At 35.1% G+C, this 13,061-nt stretch overlaps 1 protein-coding gene across 2 annotated transcripts; it reads left to right on the plus strand.

The window, feature by feature from the left end:
• Positions 1-745: 745 nt before the first annotated feature.
• On the plus strand, positions 746-11,764 carry ARL5B (ADP ribosylation factor like GTPase 5B). Of its 2 annotated transcripts, none has more exons than XM_035889011.1 (5): positions 746-1,389; positions 2,671-2,780; positions 5,466-5,549; positions 7,284-7,435; positions 9,396-11,764. In XM_035889011.1, exons 2-5 carry the CDS (start codon positions 2,715-2,717, stop codon positions 9,442-9,444), a joined length of 351 nt encoding a protein of 116 aa, XP_035744904.1. In that variant the 5' UTR covers positions 746-1,389; positions 2,671-2,714; the 3' UTR covers positions 9,445-11,764. The 2 variants fall into 2 exon arrangements, with proteins under 2 accessions (XP_035744904.1, XP_009647579.1); XM_009649284.2 differs by having other exon boundaries at positions 749-1,389; positions 2,633-2,780.
• Positions 11,765-13,061: the final 1,297 nt, after the last annotated feature.

Consider the following 13,061-nt stretch of genomic DNA (forward strand, 5'->3'; position numbering starts at 1 on the left):
TTGTCAGTAAGCAGATCAGTATCTTCTAACTTCACACACGTATCAAAAGAACTACCATTCTAATTGGCTGTGCTGTTGTATTTGAAATTCTGAGAAGGATTAACTACAGAGAAGCATGTAAGTTCTGGGGGGTTTTGTTTGTGGGGGTTTTTTTGTTTTGGTTTTGTTTCCCCTGTGCCTGGAACAATAACATTGCAGCATTTTGAAGATCACTATTCTATACGCTGGAATTTCCAGCAGGTTGAGGGAGGTGATCTTTCCCTTCTCAGCACTGATGAGGCCTCACCTGGAGTAGCATGTCCAGTTCTGGGCTCCTCAGTACAGGAGACATGGATGTACTGGAGAGAGTCCAGTGGCGGGACACAAGGATGATTAAGGGACTGGAGCATCTCACATATGAGAAAAGGCTGAGAGAGCTGGGACTGCTTAGCCTCGATAAGAAAAGGCTCAGAGGCAATCTCGTTAATATATATAAATACCTGAAAGGAGGGTGCAAAGAGGAAAGAGCCAGGCTTGTCCCAGTGGTGCCCAGTGACAGGACCAGAGGAAAGAGCCAGGCTCGTCCCAGTGGTGCCCAGTGACAGGACCAGAGGCAATGGGTGCACACTGCAACACAGGAGGTTCCTTCTGAATATTAGGAAATACTTTTTCACTGTAAGGATGACTGAGCACCCGCCCAGGGAGGTTGTGGAGTCTCCGTCCTTGCAGATATTCAAAAACCTCTGGACATGGTCCTGGGCGACTGGCTCTAGATGGTCCTGCTTGAGCAGGGTGGTTGCACCAGATGACCTCCAGAAGTGTCTTCCTACCTCAACCCTTCTGTCATTCTGTGACTTTTCGGTTCAGAAATTGCAACATGGGGATTTGTCATCTATTAAAATATCGTGTCCTCTCAGTTTTTACTGTGTGAATGATGGTGGTCCCTTAACAGGTAGTTATTATTGATCTTTGAATGTTAGGATAATGCTTTGTGCAGTCCTGGGATGTCTGGTGACGTTTTTAAGATGATACACTGCTATGAGTTATGGTTTTTCATTGTACTTTTCTTTCTAAAACTAGATTCTTTCTTTAATGAAGTAATCATACTAGTAACCATTCCTTTATGAAGACTTCCAGTACTGACTTCCTAAAACCGTAGTCTCAAGAGAAGATGAGGCTTTGTGGATTTTTTTTTTTTCACTTGTCCTGAAGTCACCAGTAGTTTGTGTAAGCTATTGAAATAAGACAAACAAACAGTTGCTTTCTTCAGTAAGGAAAAGTGATTAACCAGAATTATAATTATTGCTGTTTCCGCTGATTTATTCTTGTCTTTTTTTGTGTATATGCAGAGCACAAAGTGATCATAGTAGGACTTGATAATGCTGGAAAGACTACTATTCTTTACCAATTGTAAGTACATGAACTATTTTGTTTTTCTGTTTACATTTTAGTATTTGTCGCTGTTTAATCGTTGACAATTCAGCTTTGCAACCTGGCGGAATCTCTAGGGTTCTAGATCACAGTTTGTACATTAATGGTATTAATTGTTCTAAACAGAGCAAATATTTAAAGGATAAGTGAGAGAACTAAAGTGTTTTAAAACTTAAACTGTAAACTGAATAACAAAAATGTAGATACAAGCACAAAGTGAACTGCAAATTCTTTTCCATCAAAGCCTATCTTTATTTGTAAGCATAGAAATGATCCTGTTGCCAAGGACTGCAGAGAAGAAAGTGATTTCTAAATTAATGGAAATTGTAGCCACTCTGCAAAAATCCATAAATGTTTCCAAATGTTTCCCAATTCCAGTGTCTAAAATTTGTGATGGAGGATTCATCAAAATAGTGTTTCATCTTGCCTAGGTCCTACCTTAAGCATTTTCAGTAGCATTGCTGCACCCAAATCTTGGCAGCATTACAAGAGTATGATACATTCAAGAATATTGGCAGGAAAATAATTTCTGTTGTAATTGTGGAAAAGGAGGAGGGTGTAGCCAAATTACTATGCATATATTTGGATACCAAGGCAGGAGAGGATGTTTTCCAAAAAACCTTTTTCCTAAGCACTTTTGTCAAAGCTTAAAGGTAGAACTGAGAAATTTTCAGCTATGTAAAAAAAACAGTCCTCAGGAATTTTTTTTAATACTGAGTTACTAAGTTGAGTACTCTGATAAAATTATTTTCTGATTTATATTTTGCACGGTTTAGTGTTCCCCTTATTTGGGATCATTAGAATAGCAGCTTCTGCTTTGAAACAAGTGCAGTTTAAGTATGTTAAGAATATCCTTTAAAAAGAAAAGCCTCTTGAAATGCAGATGCTTATCCATTTGTTATGAGTCTTTTATGTGCTTATTTTTCATTACTGATGTCTTTAAGCATGTCTATAGTCTCTTCTACAAAAGCATGCTAGAATGTCAAGCACAGTTTTTAGTCCAAATTCAGATTGAACTAATATTTTCACCAAAGAACTGCTCTTAAATATTTGCTTAATTTCTATAAAAATTCAAATGTATAGCTTTTTGAAATTTTTTTTAATCTTTTTTTATCAGTTACAAGTATTTACTTTTTCTACAACAAATCTGTTGTAATTGAGCTGTGACAAGCCTTGTGGATTTTACTGGCTGGTCTTTATGGTGTGATATTGTTTCCTTTAGCTTAATGAATGAAGTGGTTCATACTTCTCCAACCATAGGAAGCAATGTAGAAGAAATAGTGGTGAAAAACACTCATTTCTTAATGTGGGATATTGGAGGACAGGAATCATTACGGTCATCGTGGAATACCTATTATTCAAACACAGAGGTATGAGAAGCTGCTTTGAAATCTGCAAATTCATTAAGTTTGTTTGAAATTGTATTCATTTATTAGGCTCATTGGTAGTTTTTTATAAAGATTGCAGTTGTATTGTTTTTAAATCTTTTTGAGGAAGAACAAACCCAAAATGTTTGATCTGTGGTACAAACTGTGAAGTCAGACTTTTTTCCCTAGCCAATCAAATGATATCAAAATACATTTCAGATCAAATAGGTTCTTTGCATGTTTTTTCAAATAGATGAAAAAGAAAATTTTGCAGTGTATTCTGCAAATTTGGTGAGGATTTGCAGTGGTTAACCTAACTTCTGTACATCTAGTCTGAAATGTTTTTGAGGTAATGATAATTAAGGATGAGGAACAAAACTTTCTTTCGGCAGAAGTATCTAAAAAGCGCATCAGCCTGTGGCTTTTATCCAAAGGATAAGGGAAAGTCTAGCTGTGCAGTACTCGTGAGATAACTAGTAAAGTTGCCGTTGCTGGACAGGTTGGAGTAGAACTCAGCAACAGTTGTCTTTTGGGGGTTTGGTTCTTATACCAGTCTTTCTGATGCCAAAAGGTTATCAACGCAACATATGCATAAAATCTTGGTAGCCTGACTTTGAGACTTCTACATTGATGTAAACGATTTTAGACTTCATTTCTTATGATTTCTACTAAAAGTAGAGATCTCTTGTAGATATTACACATTGTATAAGCATTCCATCCTCCTGTAAAATGAGGTTTTCTGCCCTATGCCTGACTTTGAGAGAGGGAAGATTAGAAAGCCTGGTGATGACATCTCAACCTTCATCTCTACTACTTTTAATTTTACCTAGAAAAGTATGGCTGCATCTAAGACATGTACACATGAGGGTGAAGAAAATTCTGCCAGTATTATCTGGTACAATAACAATAAATTCTTGATATTTGCCCATTGAGAATCTTTAATTTTGGAATTTGGGAAGATGCGTGTATTAGTTCTTTTTTTCATCCTTTTGGGATGTTCTTCGTCATATTCTGGCTAGTAAGTGTTTGAAATCCAGTGCTTTCTAGCACTTGGAAAGAAGAACTTGCCCTTTCCTTAGCAGCTTTGACTGCTGGAAACATCTGAGGAAGAAAAGGGGTCTGTTTAGTATGCTAATCCTAGCCTCCCCAGTATGAACAATTCCTTTACTGTTCCTCCTCGTCTTCTAGACATCTCAAAGTCACAGCAGCATTAAATTGACTTAGTTTTTAATACTTTGTGGTCATTTTCAATGGGTAATGAATCCCCTTAATTTTATAAGGCAAAGTGATTGTGGAGCATATGTTGGAGAATTATAGCGGTGACTTCTAATCCTCTTTTTTGTCACTATGTCTCTCTTTCCTTACGTGTAAATTGAAGCAATCTAAACACAATCTTTGGAGTAATGTAAAAATCCCACAAATAAGCTTTTCAGCGCATACCTGTCCTAATTAGTTTCAACTTAATATGGCTAACTCTGCAATTCTGTTTTAAGACATCATATTCTTACAGAAAGGATATTGAGACAGGATTACAGATGCAAGATATAGGGGGAGAGGAAAGGGGAGGGAGCTCTCATGGTTAAGTTATCGGGGCAAACAAAAAGAGTTACAGTAAAAGAGAAAAGGGATGGAAAAGTATTCCCATTTGGGCAGAGAACTGATGGTGCTGTTAGCACTGCTTGGAGCATACTCTGAGCAGGGCAGGTGTTGAACACAGATCAGTTGTTAAGGTCTGTGTACATGTACTACTGCATAATGCTTAGAAGCATTTACTTGAGTATTACCTACTACATAATGCCATGTCTTTTCCCCCTCTAGTGTAAGGTTATAAAAGAGAAGGTACAAAACAAGGGGCAGAAAGAGTGGGATAGAAGAGAGTAATTTTCATACCAGTGACAATAGCTTCCCATGGGAGACCTGATGTACCAGACCTAGCAGTGTCTCAGGATTCACACGTGCAGGGCCATGAGAATAATTTGCCTGGCAGGAACAGCAAGGGTAAAATCAGTGTTATAGCTGTCTCAGGTGCTTAGGTGGAAGGGTGCAAAGCTGTAAGTGAGAGGCCAACTGCACGGGCCCTGTGCGTTACAAAGGTCAAGGTGTTGTGCAACAACATAACACTACGCCCTACAGGTACATAGCTGTCTGAGGTCTGATGTAGTACTTGGAAACAACATTTCTTAAGCCTTGTGAGTATGGTGATGCTGAATTGCTAAAAATGCTTCTTTCAAAATAGGGAATTTTAATTTCCATTTTATAGCTTTCTGAGTATGCAAGTAGTGGACAGTTATAGCTGTTTTCACTGGTAACTGTGTAGCAAGTTTGTCAGCCACATTTTAAATGTAATTCCACTATTTGTAGGTGCTTTTTTGCTTATGGTATAGGGCCTGAAAATCCGCCAAGGAGATTTAACTATAGTGCATGAAAGTAGATCTTTATGGCAGTGCTGAAATGTACAAGCACAATCATTTTGGGGGGGTTTGTTTGGTTTTTGACTATAATCTTCATGTATGATTTCCAGGACTCTAGCAAAAGACTAACAATAAATCTCTTGTTCTATTTTCTAGTGTGCTCTGATAGTCTATGTGTCTCTTCTACGGGAAGACTTGTGGTAGTGGTCTCTTGAAAATATGCTTTTTGTAATTTCTACTTTGTACTTACGTACTGTACTATTGTTTTTTCCCCTAGTTCATCATTCTTGTTGTTGACAGCATTGATAGAGAGCGACTTTCTATTACAAAAGAAGAACTTTATAGAATGCTGGCTCATGAGGTATGGTGGAGAGTTGGGATAATAGTTTTCTTTTGTTGTGAACAGTCAAATAACATTACATGCTTCCTATGTTAGCAAAAATCACAGTGTCACAAAAAAATTTCTGAGCCTAAATGTGCATGTGCATTGGTCACATTTTAAAACCATGTAGATTATAAACAAACAGGAAAATTATTATGATGTAATCTTCTAATAGGGTTTGCTTGATTGTAATCAAATCACTCTACTTTGCAAATGTTGAACTTGTAAAATATCTTAAACTTTGCATTAATGTAACTGGGTATTATTGTTCTCCACTACTGTCTCTCTTCTTTCAGTTAAATTGGTTAAAATTTTATGAAAATTTTTTTTAGTTTTTACTTTTATTTTAGAAAGTAGGCAATTCAATTTCCCTTTCTTGTTTGTTTTAATCTGGTTCCTTAAAATTAAGTATCATGATGTCTAATACTATGGATAAATTGGTTTCAGTTCAGTTTCCTTCTGAATTATTTTGTTTGTAATTTTATTATTATATGTTGTATTGAGGACTGTTCAACATTGGGTCAGCTTCCTCAAACATCCTAAATTAACATCTACATTGGGTTAGCTAAAGTAGGTTAAAACCTTCCATGATCGCTCTCAAGCTAAATCAGGGTTGTTTAAATATCTCCCTTCATTTTTGAAGGAAAAGGGTTCAGTACAATGCAAGTAATTCTGTGGAGTTCATTTCTCCGAGAAATTTGCATTGTTTCAAATGAGTGAAGCTTTTACTTTATATTAGTGTAGTGTGAGTCTGGTAAGTAACGAGCAAATACACTACCAAAAAAGATGGAAGGATGACTTTTTGTGGTGAAGTTTTCTCATGTAATTTATTAGTTTCCAGTGTTACAAACTAAGAGTTTATAACTCTTATAAATTGTGGTCTCCCATCTCTTGACAACAGTCAAGTAGGCCTAGACTGGACTACTTGTAGGAGTGAATTTTCAATTTGAAACATAAAGGTTTGGGTTTTTTTCCTCTTGATGGAGAAGTAGTTTCAAAACTTAATATACACTTAAATATGTTGAAAACTTTTAATTACAACAGTCAGCTTCCTGAGTATCACATTTGTTTACCTGTCCGCACTCCTCAAACCATACATTCCAGTTCTTGTCTCATTGCTGTGTGAAATTCTAATTTCAATACAGAAGCAAACCAACTTTTTATTAGTTTCTGTTTTTACTAAAGCTGCTGCAGCACTATTAGCACTCCCTTTTTGGAACAATAGGACAAAACTTAGAAGAATTTAGATAGCTTTCTTAAATTGTTACTGCTTTAGTCACTACAGAACTTGTTTAATGAAGTTGGAGGTAATTTCAAGGGAATGATATCTAGCAGGCTTTTCCATTTGAATAGTATCTATATCTAGATTTTGGAATGTTTATCCAGTAATAATTCTGGCTGGATGGTTTGGAGCTTTATGATATATATTTTAACAGGACTTTCATTAGTTAACATATGAACATGTGGTCAACACCAGAAGGATAGTCATATAATACATTATAATTTGATTCTCTGTGGTGGAGAACATTTCTGAAAAAATTGGTTCCTTCAGTCTTAATGTAATTAATTTTTAATGCACTAAGTCTGTTAAAACTCCAGGCTGCTGTGTAATTGTAGATTAGCTTGAATACAGTTCTTTTAAGAACTTCAGTTAACGCAATAGCCTTTTAGTTCTTTATAATAACTATTATGAATACTCTAAATTACTTCTAGGATTTACGGAAGGCTGCAGTTCTCATCTTTGCAAACAAGCAGGACATGAAAGGTTGCATGACAGCTGCTGAGATATCTACATACCTCACCCTTAGCTCCATAAAGGATCACCCATGGCACATTCAGTCCTGTTGTGCTTTGACAGGAGAAGGGTAAATGCTTACTGCTTAGTATCATAATAGATGGTAAATGAGCATAATGATTTAGAAGTCTAATGACACCAATGTAGATTTCCTGAAAGAACGTGTTTTCTGATCTTTGCAGTCAGGGGGACATTTTCAATTTTTCCTTTTGTTTACTGAACCTTGTGGCTATTTTTTCATAGCCCAAACTCCAAATTTGTATGGAAGTCTTTCAGATTATTGTTAAAAACCAAAACAAAACCCAAACAACAACACAAAAAAACCCCCCAACACCCCCCACCCAAATACGTAGCTGTTGGCATAATTGTTTTCTCTCTGTGCGCTGCCCTCTCACTCTGTCTGACTGTGTAGCTAAAGAAATAAGCTACTGTTGTCTTCCTTTACATTCTGATCTGCCACAAGCTTTTAAGGTGGTGGTGGTGGGGTGGTGGTTTTGGGGTCTTTTTTTGGTTGTGTGGGTTTTTTGATAAGCATTCAAACATAGTTTTGAGGAAAAGGTACATAGATCTGGCATAAACAAAGTTGTTACCAGTATTAAACCTTTTATTTATATCTGACTAGTGTAGCTAATATTGAAACTTGTATACCTTATGCCAGCAATTACTAAAATGGAAAGCTGAACTTTCCTTAGATCCTTTGTCTATAAAGATCAAAAAACATTTTTGGATGCCTGTAACAAGTTGGATAGCATCTTGCTTACATGGTTTGCAGTGTCCTAATTCTTATCTTGATTCTTAAAGCAGTCTTCTAATGTGTAATAGTTAGAGGTATTTTTCAGCTGTGTTGTACAACCTTTACAATAATGTGGTCTTGTGACATCAAAAATAGTGATCCAACTGAGTATTTGGGAAGTGAGAGCATCTTCCTCACTTCTAGTATGAAGTATTTTCTAATGTAATAGAGATGTCTTGTAGAGTGATTGGCAACATTCACTTCCTTAGGGGGGATATATTAGTGAAAACAAACTGGGTTTTTGATTGAGTCTTTGGATTGTATTGTTTCATTCTAAGAGTTAACTGTGCTTTTCTCCTACAAGTTTTGCCAAAGTTGTTTTTGAGTATCTAGTTTATGTACTAACTTAGATGTTCAAATAAGATGGCATTTGGAGGAAGGTAGAAATTAATGAATATGAACTTGTTTAGAAACACTGGCCATCCTAGGCTGCTGCTTTCTTATTTAAAAAAGATGAGTAATTAGAATACTTAAAACTGTGGCAGTAGTGAGACAGACTCAAAAAAAATTCCCTGAGTTAGATTGCTGAGCTGAATCTTCCCTGGGAAGATCTGACAGAAGTCTAGGGAGATTAGCTCTGTGTGAGTGAAGCTAGCCCTCTTGGATTGCTAAGTCATGATATACTTTACAAACGTAAAGCTTAAAGATGGCATAAACTAGGTAACTAGGTCCCTAGAACATCAAATGAAAGCCTATCTTCTGAAATGTAAGACTTTGAAATAGAGATGCAAATTGAGCGAGTAAGCAGATTAGATCCCATGCAATCTTGGTGTTAAATACAAATTTATTTTTAATTTTGCAGTGGGATTTTGGAATTCTTGATACACTGCCTTTTCATGAACCAATTCAGTCTGGGTCACCTGTCCTTTGTCTTTAGTATTAGTATGTAGAGGTCTAGTTTTCAAGTAAGCAGTCTTTCATGGGAAACCTGTAGAAAAAGAAAAACTTATTTGGTACCATGTATTTATGAGTGAGCATGTTAAAAATAGTGTATTTTACAAGGGAAAAAAAATTGAAGTGCCAACCTTCAGTAAAATAGCATGCTTGGCCATCTTCTTGTGGCTAAAGCCTAAGCAGACTTAGTTTAAAACGCTGTTTACTCTGTTCAAGTTTCAGTTCTAATTCCAGCTGGTTTTATTTATTTTAAGTAGATGTTTTTAAACATAAAAACAAGTAAAAAGTACTTTAAGGCTGTTGGAATGGAACTAGTGCCAACATAACATCTCTTATCTTTCAGATTGTGTCAAGGCTTGGAGTGGATGACTTCCCGTATTGGAGTGAGATAGCTTTTTTTTTTTTTTTTTTTTCTTCTTCCCAAAAAGAAGAGACTTCTATTTAATCTGTGAACATGCACATTTTTCTGTACTTCTGGCTGCTGAGGCAGTGACCATGTTTAATTTATATCAGCCAACCCCCAAGCTGTACTTGAATCAAGTGCAGTTGAACTGAAACACAAAGTATTTTCTTAACTTTTTTAATACACTAATCTTCAACTGGATGAACATATGTGAATCTGTTCTTAAGCATTGAAATTCCTCTGAATACGTATTCTAACTTTTTCAATGATAGCTTTTTAAAAATCTGTTGTCATTGTCAATATTTCATACTTCCTCTTTCTAAATAGTTTATATAACTTACTAACATCAATGAGCGTAGTTTGATTAATGCAAAAGTAGTGAGTAGGTTGACTTTACTCTGGCATAGCTTTAGCCTTTAGGGGTAACCGTATCTCCAGCTGGGATTCCTGGAACATCAGTAGAGTTCTAACCAGCATGGGAGTTAATAGTTATGAATGCAAATTTTTAAATACTGAACGAGTTAGTTGTAGTTAATATTGTGGTGGCTTTTAACCTGGTATATAATTGAACTTCTGCCTTAAAAGAAATTTATTTCATTCTCAGTTTCTCTGGTAAGTGGTTCTAGGATATGATTCTTTTTCTTTTACTTGAAAATACATCTGTACAGTGGACAAAAATTTTGTTATTAAGTGCTGGTTTAGTAATTTAGAACTTGAATACCTTTTTAAAAATAAACCTCTTGATAATTAAATTTGGAATCATGGCAGCCAGTGTTATGTGTAAACTTGCTGTAATCTGTTAAAATTTTGAATACTGTATACATAAGCTTTTCTCACCTTTTAGTGAGAGTTCTGTTTTCTAAATGAATGCAAAATAAAAAGAGATGCCAGATTTATAAACAGAACAAAATCACGGTGCTGTATCTCAAGACTTCAGAGTGAAATTAATCTCAATGTTTATTTACCTACTATCAAATATGTTTTCAGATTCTATTGCAGAGAAAATATTTTGCCTTAATTTTTGTTTCTAGTCTTATTTGCGGGAGCAGAGAACTAAGTTAATTGAGAACATTAGATGCCAAAAAAACCCAACCACCAAATGCCCCAAAAAATCTGAGAAAAAAATAAAAAAGAAAACAAGAACAATAATGGACACCCAATTCCTAGTGAAATCCTAGCAGCAGTCAAGGATCTGACCTACATAAATGCTTGGCAGGCTTTCCAGAAACACCATTCTGCACTTTTGCATGCCTAAAAGCCATGTGGAGTCAGGTTACTAGAAACGTTCTGCTAATTGACTGGAGTCCTTCAATGACAAAATGTTTTTGATAAATCATGTTTTGGTAATTCAAGCACACTGAGTTTTCTTTAATAAAATTTTAAGTTCTGTTAATTTCAATTTGATTCCATTTTTATTTGAATAAAGCTTAATGAAATTTTAAAAGTATCAGCAAATATGTTGTTGTAAGTGTTAAAAAGAAGACTTTGAATGCATGTGGAATCAGTGATTGGTTGAATGAAGTTACATACTAATGCTGGTTAGCAAAAGTCACGTTTAGGAGAAAGGCTGTGTTGAGTGTCAAGTCAAAATGCTCCGAAAATAATTTACAACAGTGAAAATTAGTGCTTAAAGAAAAAAAGAGGAATGCAAGGCAAGGTTAAAATCTGATGCTAAAGCTTCTTGCTCCGATGTTCATGCTAACAACTGTTCTAATGTGTGAAAATAAGATTTGTTTTGTTCTTAGGGAAGCAAATTATAAATGAAAAAATAAAATGGTACTGTGAATGAGGTTTCTTGTTTGGTTACTTAATAATTTCAGTTTGGTTTATTTTTATATAATTTGGAATGTAGTCCTGATTATTTATAAAAAGCACTGTTTGGATGTATAGCCCTTTGATTGATTGAAAAAAAACCAAACCCCACCACTTTCCAGGTAAAACCATTTGTAAATACATAGTTTGATTCCTCAGTCCAGTCTCACCTGAGGTAATACATATAACTTCCATTAGGGGGAAATGGTCATGTTGTAGACCTTAGAACTATCAGCATAGTGAAAGTTTTAATTCCTTAACACTTAAGACCTTTGAGTACCTTTAGAGAAGGAAACATTCTTGACAATAGCTCTGATTTTGATCACCTTAGTACTTCATTTGCTACAACAGTTTTCCATTTATGATACCAGTTTGTTCACAAATGCTGTGGGGTTTTTTTTGGTTTTTTTTTTGAGAAAGGCTTGGTGTAGAATTTTGGGGGATTTATTTCAGAGCCTGTTCAACTAAAAGTAGTTTGATTTAAAATAATTTTTACAATGGGGTGCTTTAGAACACTGCATGTGTCTGCACTGCCAAACACTGCATTATTTTTGTTAATCTGTATGTAGTAAATATACTGCAGGTAGATTTTGCACTTCAAAAATATTCTGCATTTAATATACTGTTCACAAAGAACACTGTTAATCAGCTTCTCGGAGAAAATTACAAATGTAAGGAAAAATTTAAAAACATTGAGTAAGATATCACAATGATTTTTCTCCTAAATAATCCATTTTACTCAAAATACGGGATACTGTAATGAAGTAATTGATATGCATGTTACAGTCTAATTTATAAAATCAGACCCATTGTGTTAAAATAATGCATCATGTTATGAAAGAAATAGTTCTGATTTGTTTAGCAGCCTCTATGAGCATGCACCTTTGAGCAATTTTTGTCATGCTTGCATGAGGTTGGCAGGATCCACTTTTTGAAAGTAGTCTTTACAGACTTTTAAGCTCTTTTGCTTAATTGAATTTTCTTAGTTTGTTTGAAGTGGAATTAAGTTTTACATAAGACTTTCCCTTCCCCTTTCCCTGGTGTGTTTGTCTGTAAGCTAACTGTTGTTACTAAGTAGATCCAGTAATAATTTTCATTTTCCCTCCCTGTTAATTTTTTTAAGACTGAATAAAGCCATACTGCATAAATAAGTACTAGAAAAAATAAGCTGGCTAATTGAGTAGTTGACTGTACTATCCTTCCTGTCTTTTTTTGTCCAGCTTTTATTTGCTTCAATAATATAAGGTAAGTGAAAACCATCTATTAAGGAAAAAAATACATTGTGTGATCATAAAAAGTTACTTTTCCTTTTGTACCATTTAGCATGCTAAAGTGGGTTATTTGTAGTTGAGAAGGAAAGTTTTCTTTCCTTTCTTTACCCTATCATCCACAGTTACTGTAGCTTGCAAATATTCTGGTGTTCTCTATTATAATTTCATGTATTGAAATTTTAAAAAGTTCACTCGCTCTTCCTAAACTGAGATGTCCCCTGTAAAACATGCAATCTGATTTTTTTCCAGTTTTGAAAACAAAATTCTACAGTCAAACTGGTAGTCATTTTACCATGTAAATATTGTAACACACCCCAAAACGGGGGCTTGGGGTGGAAAAAAGCTCTGATGAAAAAATTACCGAAGCACTTGATTTTGTGCTTTTCAATTTTTTTTGAGAGACTGTACTTTCATTTATGTTTTGGGGTTTTTTTTCGTGAAAAAAAAAAAAAAAAAAAGAAAAAAAAAGCTTCTGTACAAAACATGACTTGTAGACAAGTATTTACAGACAGATTAATAATTT

This window comes from Egretta garzetta, unplaced genomic scaffold (genome assembly GCF_000687185.1).
Source record: "Egretta garzetta isolate BGI_Z169 unplaced genomic scaffold, ASM68718v1 scaffold641, whole genome shotgun sequence".
Lineage (NCBI taxonomy): Eukaryota > Metazoa > Chordata > Aves > Pelecaniformes > Ardeidae > Egretta > Egretta garzetta.

Excerpts from the sequence above, each read along its gene's own strand:
- ARL5B (XM_009649284.2), top strand. The coding sequence starts at position 2,637 with ATGAATGAAGTGGTTCATACTTCTCCAACCATAGGAAGCAATGTAGAA. Across the intron at positions 5,550-7,283 it reads ATAGAATGCTGGCTCATGAG|GATTTACGGAAGGCTGCAGT; the intron begins GTATGGTGGAGA and ends AATTACTTCTAG. Across the intron at positions 7,436-9,395 it reads TGTGCTTTGACAGGAGAAGG|ATTGTGTCAAGGCTTGGAGT; the intron begins GTAAATGCTTAC and ends CTTATCTTTCAG.